Source organism: Neomonachus schauinslandi, chromosome 11 (assembly GCF_002201575.2).
Source record: "Neomonachus schauinslandi chromosome 11, ASM220157v2, whole genome shotgun sequence".
Taxonomy (NCBI): domain Eukaryota; kingdom Metazoa; phylum Chordata; class Mammalia; order Carnivora; family Phocidae; genus Neomonachus; species Neomonachus schauinslandi.
This window is the reverse complement of record NC_058413.1, coordinates 12161345-12187034: the sequence shown is the minus strand read 5'-3', so window position 1 is coordinate 12187034 and position 25690 is coordinate 12161345. Positions and strand designations below refer to the sequence as shown.

General features: G+C 39.2%; 1 protein-coding gene and 1 pseudogene across 1 annotated transcript; both read right to left on the bottom strand.

Moving 5' to 3' along the window:
- Positions 1–9728: 9728 nt before the first annotated feature.
- LOC110575834 (olfactory receptor 5B12-like) lies at positions 9729–10682 on the bottom strand. Its single transcript, XM_021684862.1, has one exon. It carries the CDS (start codon positions 10680–10682, stop codon positions 9729–9731), a length of 954 nt encoding a protein of 317 aa, XP_021540537.1.
- Positions 10683–19231: 8549 nt separating this feature from the next.
- LOC110575835 lies at positions 19232–20173 on the bottom strand (annotated as a pseudogene).
- Between the last annotated feature and the right edge of the window lie 5517 nt (positions 20174–25690).

The window sequence follows — 25690 nt, the reverse complement described above, 5'->3', positions numbered from 1 at the left end:
CATTATCAATTAGGACAATAAATACAGATGGGCATATATACTGTATTAAGACATAAAGATGTTCAGATTAAGTTAGGAAACAAAATATTTTTAAAAGAAGAGAGGCAAAAATATAGTGTCATATAAAAACTACCACTCTTTTTATCTGAAAGTTTTCTGGAAATTTTAAAATATGAAATAAACCATGATCCCCAACCAAAAGAGATGACAAGCATTTGATTGTCTCTATAAAAACCCCAAGGCGGCCAACTGAGAAGTAGTTAGAACTGATAAGAAAATGTCTTAAGATGGCCAATAGTTAACTGATTTGTACTTAACCACCTTGATCTCCTTTTCCTCTATAAAATATTGTGTAGGGTGTTCACAGCCTACTGAATTAATTCTAGACAAGCAGTCTTCATTTCCATACCCCTGAGTATTTACACTCCCTCCAGTTGAGGTTTTTGCTCATCAAGTCCATTGTTTTTGTTTCCAACCGTGAATAAGCCAAGTACACTTATTATTATTCAAGTTAATAGAATAGTGTATGAAATGTTGAACTATGAATGCAAAAAAGAATTTTTCAGTGAATGAAATCATATGGTATTTGTCTTTCTCTGACTGACTTATTTTGCTTAGCCTGATGCCATCTAGTTCCATCCACATTATTGCAATTGGCAAGATTTCATTCTTTTTTTTTTTTTTTCTGAGCAGGGAGCCCAATGTGGGGCTCCATCTCAGGACCCTGAGATCATGACCTGAGTTGAAGGCAGCCGCTTAACTGACTGAGCCACCCAGGGGCCCCAAGATTTCATTCTTTTTGATGGCTAAGTAATATTCCATTGTGTGTGTGTGTGTATATGTGTGTATATATATATCATATCTTTTATATCCAGTCATCAAGGCAAATCAGTTGTAATGTTTTGGAAATATTTGAGAAAAGTGAGTTGCAAATGAGTAATTACTGATGAATTAGTGAAAATGGGCAGAATTACTGCATAAGTTAGAGGGTAATATTAAAAATGATCTGTGTATAAGCATTCATGAAACATTTATTATTTGACCATAATTATGAGAAATAAAAGAAAAATGAGGGGCACCTGGGTAACTCAGTAGGTTAAGCATCTGCCTTTGGCTCAGGTCATGATCCCAGGGTGCTGGGATCAAGTTCTGCATCACGCTCCCTGCTTGGCAGGGAGTCTGCTTCTGCCTCTCCCCTTACCCTCCTCCTGCTCGTGCTCTCTCTCTCTCTCTCAAATAAATAAATAAAATCTTATAAAAAATGATCTGTGTCCTTAATCATGCAAGGGAGACCTGATGTTTTACAGAATTTAGGAAAAACTCTTCTAAATGAGGGTTTCCTATGTAATCTTTCTAGAATACCAGAGCTATAAAATGCTCCTCCTCCCAGATAGAAAGATAGATACATGCATACAAACAAACATGTGTACATTTATAAATAAATGGATTAATAGATACGTGGATGCATATGTACATATTCAAGCACATTTGGGAAAAACTAAATATTCTCTTTGTGATCCCCAATGAAGATAAGTATTAAAAGGACTTTAGAATCCTGATATGAATATGTATAAATTTAACTTTTCAGGGGTGCCTGGGTGGCTCAGTTGGTTAAGCGTCTGCCTTTGGCTCAGGTCCTGATCCTAGGGTCCTGGATCCTGGGATCGAGCCCCATGTCGGGGTCTCTGCTCAGCCGGGAGCCTGCTTCTCCTTCTCCCTCTGCCTGCCACTCCCCCTGCTTGTGCTCTCTCCCTCTCTGTCAAATAAATAAAATAAAATCTTTAAAAAAATTTAACTTTCCAAAACTTATTTCTCTGGTGTTTCATGAAAGCTTCTTTAGGTGCCTTGGAAGCATAGTCAAACATAATAATAATAATAATGACTTGTACCACAGTGTGAAGGCACTCTTCTAAATTCTCTGCATGTTTTAATTCAGATGCACCTCACAACAACACCATGAGGCAGGTAATATGTTATACCTATTTTACAGATATAGAACCGAGGTCTCAAAAGATTAAATAGTCTAGATTAAACCGCTAGTCCATGGTCGAGTTGTAATGTAAGCCTGAGCATTTTGGATCTAGAAAAGAAAGATCTAAGTTTGGGTCCTGGCTTTACCACTTCCTAGTTCCTACTTTCCTCCCTGTCTTTCCCTTCCTGCCTCCCTTCCTCTCGGTCTTTCTGCCTCCCTCCTTCCCCATCTCCTCTCTCTTTCTCTCATTCTTTTCTCTTAAAGTATAAAACACATTCCTAGCTCAAGGGCTGTAACAAAAGAGGCTGAATTTGGTCTGTAGTCTAGTTTGCCTATCCTTGCTCTAAAGTATTATACACAGCAGGTTAAGATCAATTAGGGAAAAAACAGCCGTTAGTTTTTACAAAGTAAAGTCTCTGAAGATGTTTCCTTACCTCTTTGCAATTCACTGCATTCCCTCAGCCAACAGATAACATTCATAAGGGCAAAATTTTTGTTTCTGCCTATAGATGATTAAGGCAGCTCTTCCAGAATGCTGCCTGACCCTCTGTATTCTGTTCTTTAAGGATGAAATGAAATAAGGATACATGGGATCCAGATGTGCATAATCCCCTAGAAATGAAAAGTGACTAGTAGGTGATGTCTTCATAGCATCTCAATGTGCATGGGAAAGAGTATGCTGGTGTTCAGGAAGAGTCAGGTTTTAGAAAGCCATTCTTGGGATAGGACAAGATGAAGAGGAACCCAGGAAAGTAAAGATACTTTGGAATTATTCTAAGCCAGAGTCTTGCATGGAAGGACCAGAATCCTTTCCTGCACTCTTCTCCTTACTCAGAGGCTGTTCTTGCCTGATTTAGCCAGAAAACTTAGTGCCTATAGGATATCTTAAGATAATGGCTCCCCAAGAGGAGGAATTTCCCCAGTGGCCTTTTTTAAACCAAATCTAACTAAAAAATACTGGGAGGAAATTTCCTGGGTTGATCAACTCTGACAAAGTTAACTTTTGGAGGGGAACCTGGGTGGCTCAGTCTTTAAGGACCTGCCTTCAGCTCAGGTCGTGATCCCGGGGTCCTGAGATCAAGTCCCACATCAGGCTCCCTGATAGGCCGGGAGTCTGCTTCTCCCTCTCGCACTCCCCCTGCTTGTGTTCCCTCTCTAGCTGTCTCTCTCTCTGTCAAATAAATAAATAAAATCTTAGAAAAAAAAGTTAACTTTTGGGCAACTTTTCACATGATAATCATAGACAACTATCATCTGGGGACCACAGGGTTGTATCCTCATTCCTACCTATACCCAACCCATAAGAACCTATAGATAGGTATTCTGGCAAATTCAATCTATGGGAAATGTTCATGCCAGCTCAAGGGTCCCAGAAGGCATAGACGGCATTAAAATTACCCTTGCCTGGACAATGGGAATGTGAATTTTAGGCTGAGCTTTGTCACTGAAATGCTAAGTTACCTCAGACAAATTTTAAAGATTTTTATATTTGAATTTCCTCATCTATATTATGAATGGTTGGATAGATGATGTTCATGGTCCCCTCTCTCCTCAAAACTCTACATTCTACTTCTCTCTCAAGGAATAGAGAACTTGTGGAAGAACTGTGTCCCACCTGTCACTTGTAGCTTTCTCATTTCCCCTGTCAATCATATCCTACTTCTCTCTGCTGAACCTGCCCTGTTCCTACTCATTTCTGTGATGATAATTAATTTGGATATCATATTTATAATGAGATATCATGTTTGTGCTTATGTTTATAATTTCATGCCCCAAGCAAGTGGGTGGCTTGACTTAGCTATTGTGTATTTGAACATCTTTGCCATGAGCCAGCATGTTATTTTGGCATTCCCCAACTAAGTCACTAGAGCACTTTTAGCCTATCACAGGCAGGTTATAAGTCCAGTCATACCTTTGAGCAAAAGTATGTGTTAACATGGTATATAATTTCTATGTAGTTAAGAGTAGTGGAAGAAGATTTTTCTCATTACTTTCTTCTTAGATGTTAAAAGGATAATGAATGATGAAATTTCACTCAATCCATAAGGAAAAATATTGACTATGGAGTTGAAGATTATCTTCAATGGGTTCCAAATGCTCTAACCCCTGAATCGGTAAGGTTCATCCCAATCATGAAGTTCAGAAGCGTCTGCCTGTATAATGATGTTGACACTCACACTCATGGTAGAATTTGGAGTTGGAATAAATGATTCTTGATGGATTCATCAAAAACTGTATTTATGGAAGGGGTTTCACACCATGCAAACAAGCAACTCTTCATGTCAGGATGTGACAGAAATACTCCTTCACATCCACATGTGCTCAGCATCTTCTCTGCCCCCCCTTCTTTTCACCCTCCACCCACATTCTCAGCAAATAGTACTCCTTTGGGAAAGCCATCAATAAAATGCACATACGCTATCCCAAAGCACATCTGGCTCTCTCTCACTAGAACATTAGAAATGGCTACTTTTATGAAGTACTCACGGAGGTCACAACGTGAAACATATCATATCTTCACTGGCTGCGTTAAACAAAGTCAGACAGAGAACTTGGTCTTTGCTATGGTTTCCCCGCATGGTTGTTGGTGCCGGGAAGATTGTCCTCAGGTGGAAGTAGTATATAAACACAGGTCTGGGTCAGAAAGTTCAAGAACCTGCAGGAGAGGAGAAATAAGGTGAGGTGGTTATGAAGTGGGAGAGAGGCAGAGAGGTTGATGGTCCAGTTCTGTCTCTATTACTTTTGCTAAATGTATAATAAAAATAATTTTAAAATTTATTTCTTGGCAGTATGTCAAGCACTGTACTAAGTACATAAAATATATTATCTCATTAAATCTTACCCCAACTCTATGAAGTAGGTACTATTATTTATTTTTTTTAAGATTTTATTTATTTATTTGACAGATACACAGCGAGAGAGGGGACACAGGCAGGGGGAGAGGGAGAAGCAGGTTTCCCGTGGAGCAGGGAGCCTGATGTGGGGCTCAATCCCAGGACCCTGGGATCATGACCTGAGCTGAAGGCAGATGCTTAATGACTGAGCCACCCAGGTGCCCAGAAGTAGGTACCATTATTATGCACATTTGTAGACAGGGTAACTGAGGCACTATTAATATAGTTTGAATCCAGATTGTCTCATATCAAGGCTTTTGATTTAACTCTTGCATTAGTACTTTCTTTCTTTCTTTCCTTCCTTCCTTCCTTTCTTTCCAACCACTAGCACAAGAGACTCCTTCAGAATGGAGAATTCACGAAACAATTTTCTTATGGTTGAAAGGCTGTTAGTGCCTTCTTTTCTGGATGTTTGTCTTTCTAATGAGAATTCCTGAGAAGAAAAAGTCTTGTCTTTGTGGTCTGGTTTGCAAGGAGTGACAACTCAAACTATGAGGCGTCCATGAGGAATAAAGACTTTCACTGTCATCTAGAGTGAGAGTATCTAGCACTATTACAGTGAGAGCCTTCAATGGATGCCAGTTCTTATCCCCTCTGCTTCTTTCTGGCTATCAGACCACGGGGTAGAAAAGATTGGATCATTATTTTTTTCAGATTTATTTATTTATTTTAGAGAGAGAGGGTGAGTGTGGGGAGGGGCAGAGAGAGAGACAATCCTCAAGCAGACTCCCCACTGATTGTGAAGCCCAATGCGGGGCTTGATCCCAGGACCCTGAGATCATGACCTGAGTCAAAATCAAGAGTTGACCACTTAACTGACTGAGCCACCCGGGCACAATGACTCGTGTGGATATGAAGGAGTATTTCTGTCACATCCTGACATGACGAGTTGCTTGTTTGCATGGTCATTGTGCCTGGGGTCATTATTTTTTTTCTATTCCATATTCATCAGTAGAGGTTTTCTTATAAAGGTTAGACATCCTGTTATTTATTGTTTCCATATGTTAGACTCAAACTGATCATTTTTAAAAATTTTATTATGTTATGTTAATCACCATACATCACGTCATTAGTTTTTTTATTTTATTTTATTATGTTATGTTAATCACCATACATCATTAGTTTTTGATGTAGTGTTCCATGATTCATTGTTTACGTATAACACCCAGTGCTCTGTTCAAACTGATCATTTTTAATTTCTTGAATTTCGTGATCATCTGGAATGCTTCAAAACTTGCAGGGTGACAGGTGAACTCTATTCTAACATACAAGCATTGGGGTTGGTTAGTGAGGAGGAATATGGTTTGTACTTTCATGGTATGAGGGAAGAAAGAACCTTATGGGGTGATCTGAGAGATGCCCTCTATTTGGGCACATAAAATGAGCAAATCTTGAGTCCTATAATTAGCCATCAGGGACCCAGCTTGGTGCTGACTCCTTTACTCAATCTCAGTTCATTCACTCATTCATTTATTCACTCATGTAATCATCCAGTCACACATCCCCTCACTCATTAGTTTAATTTTTCACTGAATAAGCATTTGATGGTTCCTAATAAAAATCAAGCCTGGTAGAGATGAGAGGGCAGATGTATGAGCTAATAGCAGTCCTCAGGCAGGTACAATTCCCATCAGACACCAGGTCCAGGGATCATCTTTTGACTTGTAGAAAACTCTCTCTTGGCCTGATTGAATCTGAGTGGCTAAGGATATCATTTCATTCTTCTGTGGCTCAACTAAAAAGATTTCCCCTCACTGTTGATCTGAAGTTCAGCATCTTGTTAAAATCAAAGTCACAGTTACTAGTTTGGGGGAGGGCTTGAGTTCATTTAGCTGTTCCTAATGATTCTGTCTTAGTTCTTTCAGGCTGCTGTAACAAAACATCATAGATTGGGTGGCTTATAAACAACATAAATTTATTTCTTTTCAGAGTTCTGGAGGCTGGGAAGTCCAAAGTCAACGCACTGGCAGATTTCATGTCTGATGAGAGTCTGTTTCCTGGTTCACAGTTGGCTGTCTCTTTTGCTACTTCATCACATGGTGGAAGGGGCAAGGGACTTCTCTGGGATCTCTTTTTTAAGAGCATTAATCCCCTTCACCAGACACTTAAACTGCCTCTTCTGAAAGACCCATCTCCTACTACCATCACATGGGATGTTAGGATTTAATATATGAAAGTTGGGGGTGCACATTCAGTCTATAGGAGCTCCCATTCCCAGAAATAATCTGACAGAAACTTTTAGTTGCATACATTTATTAAATATGCTTATTAAAAAGTTACAGAAGCATCTTTGAGAGGAGGTGAATTGCTACATTATTCCATTGCTGTCCACCACAGGGTGTTTGATGTGGTTAAATCATTGTCTAAACCTGCCCCCTGAATGTGCTACACAGCCCTTGTGACTCATACCCCACACCAGCCCACCAGGACTTCGAAGGTTAGAGCATGGAGGCTTTCTGGGCACACATTCACCTTTTACTGTCTTTTCTATTTCTCTCCAGTGAGGTGATGAGACATTTGGGATTTGATGAAGGTGAGCCCATCTGATGTTCAGGTTCACAGGCATCCACCTTCCTAAAAGTAGATATTCACTGGAGCATACAGGATTCCCAGCTAAGCTGCTTTATCTAAGTGAGTATGCAGCATAAAATGTCTAGAAAACAGGGATGACAGATCTTCCCAGAGAGCAAGGGCTTCATTGTAATAGTAGCAACGCATGGACAGAACACATGGGCTGTGGTCCCCTTTACATACCTCTGATGACCTCAAAGACCAGTGTTGTTTAATGTGCTCCTGCTTAGAGCTGTGCTGAGCTTGGAGATTTGGGGTCTTCAGAACGTCAACACTGAAGGAGATTTAAACACTTTCAAGGAGATGTTAGATCAACATTATTGTGACTTTTCATGTCTCCTTGTGTCTTAATGCTTTAGTTACAAAGATAATCTTGTTATACTGAGAAGATTAGTGGTCCTTGATAAAAGAGAAAAAAATTTAAAAATTTTTATTTTATTTTTATTTTTTAGAGAGAGAGAGAGTATGGGGGAGGGGCAGAGGGAGAAGGAGAGAGAGAGAATCCTAAGCAGACTCCCTTCTGAGCACGGAGCCGGACATGGGGCTCGATCCCATGACCCTGAGATCATGACCCAACTGGAAAAAATGAGTTAGATGCTCAACCAACTGAGCCACCCAGGCACCTCAAAAGAGAAAAATTCTTAACCTTAATATCCTTTATGACCACTGCATTGTATTACAGTGTTAAACAATTGTTAGCTGAACTAAACTGGAAAGGGTGTGCTCTGGAGTCCCACAGACTTGGGTTCAAAGTTCTCACTTTGCCACCCTTTGCCTGTGTCTGAGCCTCCATTTCCTCCTCTTTATATGGCTGATCCCCTCAGAGGTAGTGTGGGATCTGAATGAGTTCATATATGCAGATAAAGAGCAGACACTGGATGCTAAATATAAATTTTCTCTTCTTTGGTCTCAATCCCCTTTTTATACTAGGTTCTGAGGAAGTGACTGCATTTGGCAATCTCCTGTTGTCCAGGTCTTATCCCTAGATCCATTCAATCCTACACTCTGGAGGGGGATTCAGGCAGCAGTATTTTAAAATCTCCTCTAGATTATTGTCATGTGCAGCCAAAGTTGAGAACCCTTGTTCTAGATTAGAGTTTCTAGGTTGAGTCGAGTGGTTTCCAAACCTTTCAAAGTCACTAGGAGGGCTTGCTAAGGCACAAATAGCTGGGCTATACTCCTAGGGTTTCTGAATCGGTAGGTCTGGGTGGGGGTTTCTATAATTGGCCCTTCTAAAAAATTCCAGGTGAAGCTGATGCTGCTGGTCTTGCAACAATGCTTTTGAACTGCTGCTCCAGGGAAACAGTTCTCAAAGTGTGATCTGCACACCAAACTCATTTGAAATATAGGCGAAGCTTGTTAAGAATGCAGGCAGTCCTCCCTATCCATACTCTCTTATATGAACTTTATGAGAACTCAGGTAAGGAATAGGTATGGATATATTTTCACCCTCTGAACTATGTTTTTCTCTCTGAAATTCAGGGACCAAATAGATTAAGCTCACATATTATCCCTTGTTATCTACGCTCACCACTGGCATTTTTGCTAAGCTCAGGGTCTAGGTATATGCAGATAGTGGGGGATAATTCTACAGATTTCTTTTTTTTTAATTTTTAAAGATTTTATTTATTTATTTGACAGAGAGCAAGAGAGCACAAGCAGGGGGAACAATAGAGGGAGAGGGAGAAGCAGGCTCCCCACTGAGCAGGAAGGGAGCCTGATGTGGGCCTCGATCCCAGGATGCTGGAATCATGACCTGAGCTGAAGGTAGACGCTTAACCATCTGAGCCACTCAGGCACCCCAATTCTACAGATTTCTAAGCTCTACCAGAAATATACTAAATTAGATTATCTGTATAGTCCTAGAATTCTGCATTTCAATGTCTCTCAAGGTAATTCTTAAGAGCATGAATGTCTGAGAACCATGCCTCTATACCATGTACAAAAATCATAGAGTTGTTTTGAATTCTAGTGATTAAAAATGTAATTCTGGTGTCATACACTTATGAGATTCATTTGCAAACTCTTTAGACCAATGTAGTCTAAGATCTTATATTATCCAGGAATATAATTCTCATTTTAAGATAGAAGCAACATCCTCTTTCTGGAAAAAGATATCCAAAATTTTTCCTACCCAGTCACATTCCCAAAGCATGAATAGAACCAGTCTCATTGGGAGGGAGGGAACTTCTTAGAGAAATGAAAGACAAGAAAGAATTAAAATTCACAAAAATATTCTTAGATACTAGAAGTCCAATAGAAATATCACATGGTTTGCATGCTATTTTTAATCAGTAGGCTAAGCCCAGTGAGGACTTTGCTTTTCCAAACACCTTCTGAAATGCACTCTTGACCTCTTTGTTCCTTAGGCTGTAGACCAAAGGGTTCAGCATAGGGATGACCATGGTGTAGAACACAGATGCCATTTTGTCTGTGTCCATGGAATGACTAGAACTTGGCTGTAAGTACATGAAGATGATTGTCCCATAGAAGATGGAAACAGTGGTCAGGTGGGATGCACAGGTGGAGAAAGCCTTCTTCTGTCCCTCAGCTGAGCGCATCCTCAAGATAGCAATAAAAATGAACAGATAAGAGTTCAAGATAACCAAGAGGGTGAAAAAGACATTGAATGCTGCCAATGTGAAGAGCACAATCTCATTTATGTGGATATCAGAGCAAGAGAGAGCCAGCAGTGGGGGAATGTCACAGAAAAAGTGATTAATTATGTTGGAACGACAGAAGGAGAGGTGAAAGGTGAGGGCAACATGGATGGAAGACTGCAAGAGTCCACAGGTGTAGGAGCCAGTGGCCAGTGAGGTACACGTAGCACTTGTCACAGTGGTGGTGTAATGCAGGGGTTTGCACACTGCTGTGTGGCGGTCAAAGGCCATTGAAGCCAAGAGGAAACTTCCAATAGTGGCAAAGGCTGAAAAGAAGAACATCTGGGCAGCACATGCATTGTAGGATATGATCTTATTTCCTGTGAGAAACCCCACCATTACCTTGGGAGTGACAGCTGAAGCATAAATGCAGTCCACGAGGGAGAGGTTGCTGAGGAAGAAGTACATGGGAGTGTGGAGACGAGAGTCCAACAGAATCAACACGATCATCCCGATGTTCCCAAACAGAATGATGAAGTAAATGATAGTGAAGACTGTAAATAAAGGTACCTGCATCTCTAGGGCATCTGTTAACCCCACAAGAATGAACTCGGTCACCTCTGAAATGTTCTCCATCAAAGTCATTTGGGAATCATCATGAGAGGCACCTATGACAAGATGAGCAAACACAAGATGATGCTATTTGATCACTAGCATGGGAACTGACTGTGAACAGGGTCTTTTGCCCACATGTGCAGTTTTCTGTCAAGGGCAGGAGCCCATGTGCAGCAAGTTGGACTGAACACTGGGTAGGGGTGGGTTGAGGGAGCTCTTCTTCTAAAAGTGATGTGGAAGGACACTGGGATGTCCTTGTTGACTGTGCTGCCACAAGGGGACTATATTATGACTCTGGAGGCACATTTCAGCTTGCCTGCTGTATGGTATACTCTATTACACTAAACCAATAGGACTTTTTCCCACTACTTGCCATACCTCCAAAGCACTCTTATTGCAAATACACAGAAAGCTTAATCAACAGAAAGGAAAAGAAAGACATTGGCATATGATACGACAAGCTTCATCAAATACATTTCCTGTCTCTGAGGGACCCTCACTGACTTGTTCATAATAGCTGAAGATATACAGTGATTTGGGACTCTGCTCTACTCTTCCTAATTCACGAGGGCCCTTAATTGGGTGCTCCACATTAACCATTGGTCCCTGAAGGAAACTCCATGATTTCTGGCACTTCTTAGCCATATTTTGGCATCTTTCAGTAACTCTAAAAAAGAAGGAATGGTTTTTCAAAAGGTGGAAGCAAAACTTTAGTTGTTTTCTCTCTTTGTCACACTCTTTATTTTTCTCCTGGGCTGATGTTTTCCATCTCCTACCACCACCCATGTCTCTGCTTTATTCATTGGGAGGGAGAATGGGGGGAGATGGAAGAGTTACTTTCATTCTCACCTAGAGACTTTGTATCCTCAGCCAAGCCATGGATGTCCATCCATGTTATCTGGTATATCTGGTTGTGCTCACCTCTGGTGGCAGCTTAGCTAACAGCTTACTGTGGCTGCCATGGGTATAAGTATGAGAAGCCCTCTCAACCCAAGAGACACTTCTGACTCTGGAATCTATCACATTCATTTCTCCTGGATTAAAAATCCTTCATATTGAAGGAAGGATATGTATAGCCCTGCCTTTAAGAATAGCCTAGTGAGAGAGATCTATTATCCAAAAGATATGTTCATCATAATGTATTCCTAAAGTAGAGATATGTATTTCCAGGGTGCTTTGGAAGTAGAAAGGATGTATGGTTAGCCCAACACAAGGACTAAGGAAAACCCTCTGGAGATGATTACTCCCAAGTTGTGGCTTTGGAGACTCAAGAAATATAATAACAATTATTAGTTATTATAATAACAAATACTTGTATAGTACTTACTTTGTATCAGGAAACTGTTCTAAGGTGTTCACATATATTAACTCATTTAGCAACTCTGGGAGGCGAATACTATTATTACCCCCAGTTTTACTTCAAATGGAACTGAGGCTTAAAGAAGTAAGCTACTTGCCTAAGTAGCAAATCTGGTGGTAGAACTGGGATTTGAACCCAGCCAATATTGTCTAAAAAATCCATAATACTAAGCAACCTTCTCAAAATAGTGGGTCAAGTTAATCATCTTTCCTGTGGTTCAGATTCCTGATCTTTCAAGTGGGAATGATCACAATTTTCATCTTTTGAGGTAGATGAATAGGATAACTTAGATCATGCAAAACACTTAATGTCAATTACACAGCAAGTACTCGAGTATTTCAAGCTGTTACTACCACTATTACTATACTAGGCAGAAGAAACATCATGGATAAAACCATGAATTGGTAAGCGCAATTGTATAACTAGGCAATTACAAGCAGAGAGGTATTAATAATTAGTAAAATACATGGCACAATCAAAATCTCAATTAGGGAGTGAGGTGCAAAAGTAGTTGGTAGAAATGAGACAATAGGATTGAACCCTAAAAGAAAGAGCAGAAAAAATGTGTCAGGTGATAGATCAAATACAACCATTTAGAAGAAGAGCCTAAGGTGACTATTTATGCCACGGATAATAGAGGCATATAAGTACAGATAAATGTCAGTCAATGATTAGCCACCTAGACGGGATGTGACCTTGGGAACATTACTTCTACTCTGCAAACCACAGTTCGTTGTCTGTGAAAAACCTAGTTCATGTAATGCCCAATGAATCTATTTTACACAGCTGAAAAGATGAAATTAAATGATTTACGGAGCTCTACTAATATGATGCCTGGCACATGGCATGTATTCAGTGATAATTCCCTCTTGTTCTCTTCATAGCTGGGTTTCCGCATAAGCCACCAGCAGCTGGCATTACAAAATGAATAACACGATTCCTGTTTTTTTAAAGGGGTAGAGTCAGCCGGCTCTAGAAATTATCCCCCCAAAGTGATAATTGCTTTTATAAAAGCATGTATAAAGTATTACAAAATGATCATGAAAGTGCCCAGAATGTGCCAAAACACCCTACTGACAATGAAGTTACTTCCTCCTGAGACTCGTTCCTCAATTCTTAAATGTCTGTGCTTGCTAGAGTTTCCAGATTTGGCCCAAATGCACAGACATGTGAATCCAATTGCATTTATTTTTGAAAAAAAAAAAGTTTATTTCTGTAACTGATGTGCCAAGAATGGCCAACATACTGACCAAATTTCTTATCTATACTGTCTGTATAGACACAGATAGGACACAAAACAGCTTCTTTTGATGCAGGAATTTGAGATGTAGGGGTGGATACGACCGTAGCACAAATACATGCTCAATTCTGATCCTTGTTCTATTGATAATCAGTTGGGTATAGACATGCTGCTGGCTGTATCTTCTTAATTCACAAGATGAAAAACATTGTCCATCTCCCTCACAGGCTGCTCTCCTGCTCTGATGTGACAAGAAATATGAAAGTTCCTTGAAAAGTATAAAAGATGCTAACATTTTAGTCAAGCAATCTGAGTCATTACTTTCCATGGTCTATCTCTTGGTTACAGCAGGATATTCAGCCAATAATACTGAAAGTCCAAACTTTGACGTTCCCAAAGAAAATGACTTTACACTTGAGATACCCAAACAGATGTTGAAAGTTCTACAACCCCTGAGATTCAGAAAGGGAGCTATATTTGTGCTGCTATTCCTTTAGCATTATCTAAATAAAAGGAATAAGGAGGCATGGTCTCCCTTTTTGACTCTGTCACCCCAACCCTTCATTTAAGACATCTGATTGCCATCAGTGGAAAGAGTGGTGAATGACCATCCATCAGGGGGTCTATGATCTAGCTGATTTGACTTTGTTTTCCTCATTTGTAAAATGAACATGTTTGGACCTTCTAGAGCCCCTTTCCTTTCTAATTGGTTATAGTTGTGTGTTTTCTTGATACTTACTTTTGTCCTAGGAACAGACAAAGGAGGCACAGGGTAGGGAGTATAGAAAACCTTCATGGCCACACTGTTGACCAGAAGTCCACATCCAGGAAAACATCACGCTGGAGAAGCTCCTTCCCCACCTGTGGAGTTCTGTGTTGTGGAATATAACTTGTGCTCTTATAAATACCAGGTTTGAGACAACGATCTTTTCACACCACAGATCTCAGGGGAATGTTTAGTGTTATGTGAGTGGATATCTCAGGAAGCTCCAGATTCAGGATTGGCCCTCCTGAACTGACCTGACAGGAGCTATCAGAGGATAATGTCTGTGTGTATTTTAGCTGAGAGTGCTTTTGAAGACACAAGGGAATGGAAGCTTAGAGAGAGGAGCCTCCTATCAGCAAGTCAGCAGTACCACAGTCATGCTAGGGAACAAAAATAAAAACCTCACTAAGATCTTGGCTTAGGTGATGTCAGGAACTCATAAAAGCTTTCTCAAATCTATGTCTTTCTTAAAGGTGTACAATTATCCCCAGGGATATTATTTATTTATATTTTTAAATTAGTTTTTAAAGATTCTATTTATTTATTTGAGAGAGAGTGCGTGGTGGGGAGGGGCAGAGGGAGAGGGAGAGGGAGAGTCTCAAGCAGACTCTGCACTGAGCACAGAGCCCAACATGGGGCTTGATCTCACAATCTTGAGATCATGACCTGAGCTGAAATCAAGCATTGGACGCTTAACCAACTGAGCCACCCAGGTGCCCTTCCAGGAATGTTTTTTAAAACAAAATACTCATTTATCTTACCCTAAAGAGCTGGTTTGGGGATATTTGGGGGGATTTCCCCCCTATTTTTAGAACTAAGGGTATGGATCCATTCTTTCCTCTGCATAGTCATCTTCGACCACAAACGAGCACCATACAGAATTATCTCTCCTTCATCAGTGCAGTGCAATGTAACTGCTGAAAGTTTGAGCTGTGAAGTCATGGGCTCTGCCTTCAAATTCTAGTTCTGCCACCTGTTGCAGGGTGACCTTGGCCAAGTTATTCAGTCTCTCAAAACTTCAAAATATCGTCTATAAAAAGAAGGATAATACTATATATCCCTCAAAGGGGCATCCTAAAGATTAAATGAGATGTCTAGCACATATCAAGAGGTCAATAAATTTAAGTGTTACTACTTTATCATCAGTAAAAAATGATACCTTATGTGGAACAAAAATAGTGGTGCTCAAACATTTGCATCTGCTCCCCACATTTCCTTGTCCCCTAGCAGCTAGGGGACTAGTTAACTAGTTCCACGTAATGGGTTGGACAAGAAGTGATGTGTGTCATTTCTGGTTTTGAAGTATAGAAAAGCCAGTGCACAACTATGGAATGCCTCTCCCCTGCCACGGTACCTGAGGAGGCTTCTTCTTCCAGAGGGTGTAGCTGCAGGTGACAAAGCCTCCATCAGCTACAGTGTTTGAATGAACACATGCAGAGAGACTTCTCCTTTCCTGCATAACCTGTGAGGCACATGTAGTAGCAGAAGTAAGAAATAAATCTTTGCTGTGTTAAATCACTGAACTTTGGGGCTGCTTTGCTATTGCAAATGACATAGTCTATCCTGCCTAATACACATATAATAAGCTTTGTATGTTTTGTTGTCTGCGTGTCTTTCTTTCTTTTTTAACAGATCCTTGCGTACTTGTACCCTATCATTTATTACCTCTTTTTAAAATTACAGCTTTATTGTTATATAATTAACAGACTATAAAATTCACCTGTTGAGACACCTAGGTGGCTCAGTCGGTTGAGCATCTGACTCTTGGTTTTGGCTTAGGTCATGATCTCAGGGTCATGAGATTGAGCCTCACACTGGGAGCGTGGAGTCTGCATGAGATTCTCTCTCTCCCTCCCCCTCCCCCCCCATTGTGCATACTCTCTTGAAATAAATAAATTCTTAAAAAAAATAAAATTCACTCGTTGATGGTTATAATTCAATGATTTTTAGCATATTCAGAGTTGTGCAACCATCACCACAGTCAACTTGGGAACATTTCCATCATATGAAAAAGACTCTGGACTGATTATCAGTCACTCCCATTACCTTCCACCTGCACCCCAGCTCTAGGAAACCACAAAGCTAATTCCATCTCTATAGATTTGCCTTGTATGGAAATTTCATATAAATAGAATCATACAATATGTGATCACTTGTGAGTGGCTTCTTTCACTTAGAATAATGTTTTTAAGGTTCATCCAGTTTTTACCATGCATCAATACTTCATTCCTCTTCATCAGATTTTAATCTGATATGAGATTTCAAATAATTCCTTTCACTTTCTAGATTGACCTATCATTTTCTAGATGGTGCTTTCTGAAGTACAAATATTTTAATTTTGATGAAACCCAATATGCATATCTTTTCTCTTGTTGCTTGTGCTTTTGGTGGTATACATAAAAAGGTTTTGTCCAACCAATGTTTAGGAAGGTTTATTCCTATATTTTCTCCCAGGAGTCTTAGAGATGTAACTTTTACATTCAGGTTTATATTTTGAGTTAATTTTGTATGTGAAGAAGGGGCTCAATTTCATTCTTTTTATTTGCAATATTTTTTTTAAAAGATTTTATTTATTTATTTGAGAGAGAGAATGAGATAGAGCATGAGAGGGGGGAGGGTCAGAGGGAGAAGCGGACTCCCCGCTGAGCAGGGAGCCCGATGCGGGACTCGATCCCGGGACTCCAGGATCATGACCTGAGCCGAAGGCAGTCGCTTAACCAACTGAGCCACCCAGGCGCCCCTGCAATATTTTTTATTGAGATATAATTCACATAAGATTCAGCATTTCAAAGTCTACCATTGGTGGCTTTTCATGTTCACATTTTGCAACCATCCAAGTATCTTATTCCTGAACACTTCCATCACCATAAAATTAAACCCAATATATGTTAGTGGTTACTCTCATTCCTCCTATTCCCTAATTCCCTGGCAATGAGCAATCAATTTTTTATTGGTTTATCTATTCTAGTTAATTCATAAAAGTGGAATTATACAATATTTGTCCTTTTATGTCCAGCTTCTTTCATTTAGCATAATGTTTTTGAGGATCTTCCATGTTCTAACATGTGTTAGTACTGCATTCCTTTTTATGGCTGAATGATATTCTATTGTATGGATAGACCACATTTGATACATCAATTGATGGATATCTGGGGTCTTTTAACTTTTTGGCAATTGTGAATAATGCTGCTATGAGTATTATTATACAAGTTTTGTTTGAACATATGTTTTCAGTTCTCTTGGGCATAAACCTTCAAGTGAAATTGTGGGGTCATATGGTAACTCTATGTTTAACTTTTTTTTTTTTTTTTTGAGAGAGAGAGCAAGCAAACAAAGAGGCAGAGAAAGATGGAGAGAATCTAAGCATGCTCCATGTTTAGCACAGGGCTCAATCTCATGACCCTGATATCATGACCTGAGCCAAAATCAAGCGTTGGATGTTTAACTGACGGAACCACCCAGTTGCCCCAAAACTAGTTGTGTCATATGAAATGTTCTAGAATTCTTTTCTAAAGAATTGAATAATAGGCGATGGACTAAATTACCAGTGGTTCAAATATATTAACTGTTGGACTTACTGCTTAATTAATTGGTTGACTGAATAATTTAACAAATGTTTACTGGGAAATTAGTGTGAACCAGGCTATACTTTATGTATTGGAGATGAAGTTGTTAGTAAACAAGATAAAGTCACTCTTCTTGTGCAGTGTAGATTCTATGTAGATAGGTAAATTAATATACAAATGAACAACAACAACAAAAAAGAAATAGTTGAGGAGTGATTAGAACCATGAAGAATAAAGCAAGTTGAGAACAATGTCCATGGGGGGTGGGGTGACCATAATATGGTAACTTTTAAGCAAAGACCTGAGGGAAGTGAGGGAGCTTTCTGAGCATTGGCAACAGCAAGTACAAAGCAAGTACAAAGGCACTGAGTAGCTTGGATTGTCCAGGAACAGCAGGGAACTCAGTGTGAGTGAAGTGGAGGGAACAAATAGGAGAGCAGTAAGACATGACATAATTTATCTGAACCTAAATTATCCCTGCATGAGTAGCATTAGCCATCTTATAGTATTTTCAGAGAGAAAAACGGATGACATCATTATTACTCCGTGCATTTATCTTATAAAGTTGAAGAGTTGGTAGTCCTACACAGAAAAATTGAGAAATTTCTTTATTATCAATTGATCCCCTTTCTTATAATCTGGTCCTCTTGCTTTTGAAAATTATCATTACTTTTTCTACCAAATGGCTTTCTGAAGACACAAATATTAGCTCCTTCAAGATTTTATACACCTAAAGCTCTGAAAAAAAGTTCCAACAAAAAGTACATACTTAAAAATTATTTTATTTTATTCTTTTTTTAAATTTTATTTTATTATGTTATGTTAGTCACCAACAATATATCATTAGTTTTAGATGTAGTGATCCATGATTCATTGTTTTTGTATAACATAATTTAAAAAATCCATGTCATGGGGCATCTGGATGGCTCAGTTGGTTAAGCATCTGACTCTAAATTTCAGCTCAGGTCGTGACCTCAGGGTCATGGGATTGAGCCCATGTTGGGCTCTGTGGTTGGTGTGGAGTACACTTGAGATTCCTCCTTCTCCTTCTGCCCCTCTCCCTGCTCTCTCCCTCTCTCTCTGTCTCTTTCAAATAAATACATAAATAAAATCTTTAAAAAAATCCATGTTATGTTTTTCTTCATTTCGGACTCTTGGAATAATTTTTTAAACTAGAAAAAAACAAAAAAATGCTAGACATTAATTTATATTCTGATCCACAATTAATTATTTTAACTTTTTAAAATTAAAAACTAGTCATACTCTAGCTACTTTTTAAATAAATTTCCCACTTTTGTGTGTATCTACACACATGGGATCCTTGTATGCATTTGTCTTCATGGGTTTGAGTACTGTTTTACAAATATACTTGCATTAACATATGGGAGAGAAAATGTGAAAATATGAATAAACCCATTATAATTAATAAGGTTCATGATAAGCATGATCATTAAATATTAAATCCTCATGGCTATTTTTATCCAGATGTTACACAACTGGACATGCTATCTTCTTTTTTACTGACAGACTTTTGAAGAGGAAAGTATCAAGTCAGTAATTTAAATGCAGTGTGGGCTGTAAACCCTGAGTTAGTGCATGGAGAATCTCTGACAGGAATGAAACTAGGTCACTGTTGGTCTTACAGCCCTAAGAGGTGAAGCTTAGAGACAGTTTTGCCTTCTCAACACTTTCTTGAAAGCATTCTTGACTTCTTTGTTCCTCAGGCTATACACCACAGGAGTTAGCATGGGGATGATCATAGTTAGAACACAGATACAATTTTGTCTGGGTCCATGGAGTGGCTGGAGCTGAGCTGGAAGTACATGAAGATGACTGTCCCATAGAAGATGGACACTGCAGTGATGTGGGAGGCACAGGTGGATACAGCCTTCAGGTATCCCTCCACCGAGGACATCTTCAGGATGGCGATAAAAATGAACAGTAGGAAATCAAGATAATGAGGAGAGCAAAAGCAATGTGGAAGCTTGCTGCAAAAACAAGAACCAGCTCACTGACATGTTTATCAGAGCAAGAGAGAGCCATGACTGCAGGAACATCACAGAAAAAGTGATGGATCACATTGGACTTACAGAAGGAGAGATGGTATGTGTCTCCAACATTGACAGAAGCATTCGGGAAACCACAGACATAGCAGCCTATGGCCAGATGAGCACATACACCTGTGGTCATGGTGATGATGTAATACAGGGGTTTGCACACTGCTGCATAGCGGTCATAGGCCATTGAAGCCAGGAGGTAACTTTCTACAGTGGCAAAGACTGCAAAAAAGAACATCTGAGCAGCACATGCATGGTAAGAGATGACCTTGTCTCCTATAAGTAACCCAGCCATGACCTTGGGGGTGACAGCTGTAGAATAACCGAAGTCCACCGGAGATAGTTTACTGAGGAAAAAGTACATGGGAGTGTGGAGGCGAGAGTCCAAGAGAATCAGCACCATTATCCCCAAGTTCCCAACCACAGTGATGAGGTAAATGAGGGTGAACATGTTAAAGAGGCGGATCTGCAGCTCTGGGGCATTTGTTAGTCCCAGCAGGATGAATTCAGTCACTTCTGTGTTGTCCTCCATGGATGTTGTTTGGGAATCACAACATGCCCTGTAGCAATGGAATAAAAGGACAGAGTCATAAACAAATGAGAGATTGAATGGAAATTCATTCAATATTGTTTGTGTATACACACACACATATATATACACAATATTTCATTATAGCAATAATTTGTACTTTAAGACGCTCCAGATCTAAATATGGAGTAGATAATAAAATTTAAGGCACAAATTATTGGTCGAGTTTCATACTGTTGAAGTGAAGGATCTTCATGGATTATTTTCTAACTTTTCAATTTTGAAAATTTATAAGCTGAGATGTAGACAATATAACATCTTGATTATGATGAGAGGTCTTGAATGAATCTGTCAATTCAATTCCCTGAACCAAGTAAATGCTTATATCTATGGTTGTTATGTGGCAGGAACTGCTCTAGACACTTTAGATGAATATTCATTCATTACTCTCAACAACCCTATGAGATTGATTACTTGTTATCCCCACTAACTTATGAAGCACAGAGCTTGAATATTGTATTTAAGTTTACAAAATTATTACTGCCAAACTGAAACTTTGTGCCTAGGCAGAGTGATTCCCAAGTCCATCCATCTCAACGGAATTTAAATCAAATTGAATTTAACTCAGTTAACAATCACTCTGTGTCTCCAATGTCCTAAACTCAGTCTTTAGGGTTTCACAGTGAAGTAACGAGAGAGATATGCATAGCCATGTGGTAGGATAATGGCAGCAGCAGGGGGTCGGACAACCAGCAGAGGCAGTCTGAGGGGAGGGCATGCATCCAGTGTAAAGCTTGGGTTCTGGGACCAGGAGCATGTCAGCCCTACCATTCACTCCCAAAGAGTCATTGGTCCCAATTTAACTCCCTGAGCCTGTTTTGCTTCATCTACAAAATGAAAATAGTAATGAGACTTCACTCAAGCTATTGTAAGAATCGAATGATGTATAAAAACCAGTGAGCAAAATGCTGAGTATTTAGCACAGCCTGATCAGTATAAGGTATAATATTAGTATTAGGATGGAATGATAATCTCTCTGTTGGTTTCAGAAAGGTCAGGGGTGATATTCAAGGCTCTGTGGGGAGGAATGTTTAGCTGGCTGGCCTCCCTCTTCGGTATGTCTTATATCAAACACTTGGTCTACTGGGATCTTCTGGCTCCTCAGTGTCTGTCTGTCCATCTTCTGCCTACATGAATGGCTGTTCCAGCTACTGCATGTGAGTCATTCCTTTGCTTAATTTCTTTCTTAATATCCATGTTTTAGCTTGGATTGAAAGCATCCCCTTTCTTAAACTCATTGTTTGTCTCATTACGGTTATCCTACAGTTGAATCACAAGGATCAATGGGTAGAAAGTTCCTAGGTTGTTGGTGTCTTTAGCCCACAGATCTGTGTTTTGGCCAATTCCGTGTCTTAAAATTGTTTATTTGAATGTAATCTTGTGTAGGAATCTTGTTTTTAGCCTTTTCATTTGACTTGGAAGCCTTTAGAAGGACATTTGTCATTTGTTCATTGGCTTAATTCTTTTACACCTTCACTGTACATTCTTCCCCTATAGAGTGTCTGTCAACATTAATAATCACAATCACTTGTTGAGTATGCTGTGTTCCACAATCTATAAAGAGATCTACATGCATAGACCCACATACAGACACACAGAGGACTTTTCATTTAACCCTCATAATAACATTACAGATTTTCCTTGACTTGCACTAGGGTTAAGCATGGATAAATACATCATAAATTGAAAATATCATAAGTAGAAAATGCATTTAATACACTTAACCTATTGACTATCATAGCTTCACCTAGCCTACTTGAAACATGCTCAGAACATTTACACTAGTCTACAGTTGACCCAAATCACCACACGCAAAACCCATTTATAATAAAGTATTGAATATCTCATGTGTTTTATTGAACACTGTGCTGAGAGGGAAACACAGAATGGTCATATGGGCACATACTGCTTGTCTGTCGGTTAGTTACCCATGTGATCATGGACTGACTGAGAGCCAAGTCTCATTGCTGCTGCCCAGCTTCATGAATCAGCATCACACCACACATATCACTAGCCAGGGGGATGATCAAAATTCAAAATAAGTCCAGTTCCTACTGAATGCATGTCACTTTTGTACCATTGTAATGTCAATATATCATAAAAATACAACCATCGTAGGCCAGGCACTGTCCACATAAGGTAAGTAATATTATTTTTTCTCATTTTACCATGAAAGAACTGAGTCTCTGAGATGCTGTGTAAAGCTCTATAATTGCTCAGCTCCTATGAGGAAGAGTCAAGATTTAAGATTCATACCCACTGTGACCAAGTCAAAGGCTGCGTTTTTAGTGACCTTAGCCAGCATTTACAGATGTGTTAGTAATAATAACAGTGAGATTATGGGGAAAAGGAGTATGGATCTTGCTAATTCAATTACAACCCTTTTGTAGCTTAAAGGAGGCTTATTTCACACCCATCTTTTCTTTTTTAACCTTCAATTAGAAGTCAAGAAATAATAAATAAGTTAAAATTAACAGCTATTCAGAGAATCACTTATCCATTTATTATTATTTTTACTAATCTCTTGTGGAAGAGAAACATGATAATGTTTCAGAAGTATCACTAAATTTCTTACTGATGGAAGTTTTGATATTTATGTCCAGCCTCAACTCACTGCTTTAGCAAAATATTTTAAAATAGATTATAACTTATAGTAGGTATAACTGCACCACTGCTTTTTCTTGAATAACATTTCTCACTAAAAGTGTAGATAGAGCATAGAAGCTTGCCTTGCTGCTGGAAAAGAAGGGGCAGTCACTCCTGAAGAGTAAGTTTGGAATGGAATAGTGGTCTGTGAATAACAAATGAGGGATCCTCTATAAAACACCTATCTGAGGGGTTATCATTCTAAAGTCAATGAAAAACTTTTCATCTTGAGCTATTTTCCCTGGCCATGATTGGAGGTTCAGGACAAATCCTCAGGTCAGGATTTGGGGGTGGGAGGAAAGTGCTGCATGTACTAATGATCACTAACATTCAGACGATTACATGATGGCCAAAGGGATTCAGCACATGTCTGGTCCTTCTCAAATGAGGTCACATTGAGTCATCTTGGGAGTTTTAGAGACTAACTCATGGGGATCAGGAGGGAGTTCCAGAGACATGAGCTCTCTGGGGATGCTTCCCGGGAGGGCATCTGTAGTTCTTATTTTCCTAGGAAAGAATCAATTAAATTGCCTATGGGGACTTAGTTGGATATGTTAAGGGTGCATGCATGTTTTTGTGTTACTTGTTTTTTTCCCTTACTTTCTAATTATAGTGTAATTTACAAACAGTAATTTTTAAATAGTTTTTAATATTATAGTTTGAACTTGGTCAAATTTATATGGTCATGAAACCACTAACAATCATGATGTGGAAGAGTTCCATCATCTAAACAAAATCTCTGAGGTCCTTTGCCATCAGCCCCTTTCCTACTTAATGCCCAGGGTGTCCACTGAACCATTTTCTGTCCTATATTGCTTTGCCTTTGCAAGGAGGTTGTTTAAACAGAATCTTAGCACATGGAGCCTTTGACTCTGGCTACTTCCATTTAGCATGGTGCATTTGAGACCATCCATATTGTTAGCTGTATTAATTTCCTAGAGCTGCCATAAAGAAGTACCACAAACTGGATGGCCTATATAATGGAAATTTATTCTCTCACATTTCTGGAGGCTAGAAATCTGAGATCAAGGAGCTGGTAACGTGGTTCTGTTGGTTCCCTCTGAAAGCTGTAAGGGAGCATCTACTTTATGTTTTTCTCTTAGCTGCTGGGTGGTTTGCTGGCCATCTTTGGAATTCCTTGTTTTCTGTTGCCTCATCCTGATCTCTGTGTTCATCTTCACTTGGTGTTCTCCTTGTGTTATGTCTCTCCAAGTTTTCCCTTTTAAAGGGAAAGACACCAGTGATATTGATCTAGAGGCCCACTCTGCTCCAGTAGGACCTCATCTTAATTAACTACATCTGAATTGCCCCCATTTTCAAACAGAATCACGTTCTGAAGTACTGAGGGTTAGGACTTCAACATATAAAACTTGGGGGACACAATTCAGCCCATAATATACCAGTAGTAAATTGGTTTTTTTTTTTTTTTTTCATTGCTGGCTATATTTCATTATATGGACACTATGGATTGTTTATCCATTTCCCAGTTGGGAGACACTGGGTGGTTTCTAGTGTCTGGGGATTAAAAATAAAATGTATCTAAACATTTGCCAATTTTTTTTTTTTTTTGCCTGAAAGGAGGTCTAATTTCATTTGGGTAAATGTCTCTGAGTTGGATTTCTTGGTCAGATGGTAAGTACATATTTAAATGAATGGAAACTAGCAAATGGTTTCCTAATGCAGCACTACTATGTGTTCTCACTGGCAATGCATTAAAATTGCTTCACTTCTTTGACAGCACTTGATATTATTACAGTTTTAAAATTTTATTTTGTGTTTTTAAAAAGTTATTTCTTGCTCTTTCTCAAGGAAGATTCAAGAAATTTCCTTGGAAAAATCTTTTTTAAAAAATATATATTTTTATTTTAAACCCTTTTGCTTTTCCAAGGCAGCTCTGGACTGGGGATTTTTTTTCCAACAAGGAGATAGACTCACCCTTTCCTCTACATAGTCACCTATGATTCCATCTTTCCAAGCAGATGCCTACCTTTCTCAGTGTAGACAAGTGTCATGGCTACATATTTGTTCAGTGCACTCAGGTTGCATGTCCTCAAATTCAGGAAAGTGAATCAAAGTGGTCAGACTTCAGCTTCCCATGTTTAAAGAGGAAGATAATAATATCACGTAACCCTCATCGATTTTCAAGGAGAGTATAAGAAGATACATATACAAAGCTGAGCACAATTTCTAGCACATATCAGTTGTTCTGTAAGGTTCCATATTAATATTTTAGCATGGATAGCATAAATGATATAATATGGGTCACCAAAATAGTGTTGTCCAAACATTCCACATGCTGTCCTCATGTGCCTGCCCCACTGAAGCTGGCCTGAGACATGAACAAATGGCAAGCAGCAGGCTGTCCCAATGAAATGACATGTGTCATTTCTGGGTGAGTTGAAGCATATGTGCAGCCCTCCAGTGTTTCTTCTGCCACATTGACTAGGATCATCTGTGAGAAATAAATCTGTACCACACTGAAAAATAACCCCCATAGATCCTATTGCCTAGAATTGTAATGTTACCCCATATAGCAAAGACTTTGCTATTGTGGTTAATTTAAGGGAGTAGACATTGGAGATCATCATGGGTCATTCATCAGTGGACCCTAAAGGCATAATCCTGTCTTTATAGACAGAGGCAGGGAAAATGGAAGATTCTAAGGGTCTGTTACTCCACAGGAACCCTAAAAAAACCACCCCAAAAAACCAAACCCCCAAATCCATAAACAAACAACAAGCAAACAAATAAAAATACCCAAGACTAAACTGTCAAAATAAACTTGTTCTCAGAACTCTGAAAATAGTGAAGGGA

What these genes read in the sequence shown, in the direction of transcription:
- LOC110575834 (XM_021684862.1), bottom strand. Translation starts at nt 10,682, where the DNA reads ATGACTTTGATGGAGAACATTTCAGAGGTGACCGAGTTCATTCTTGTG.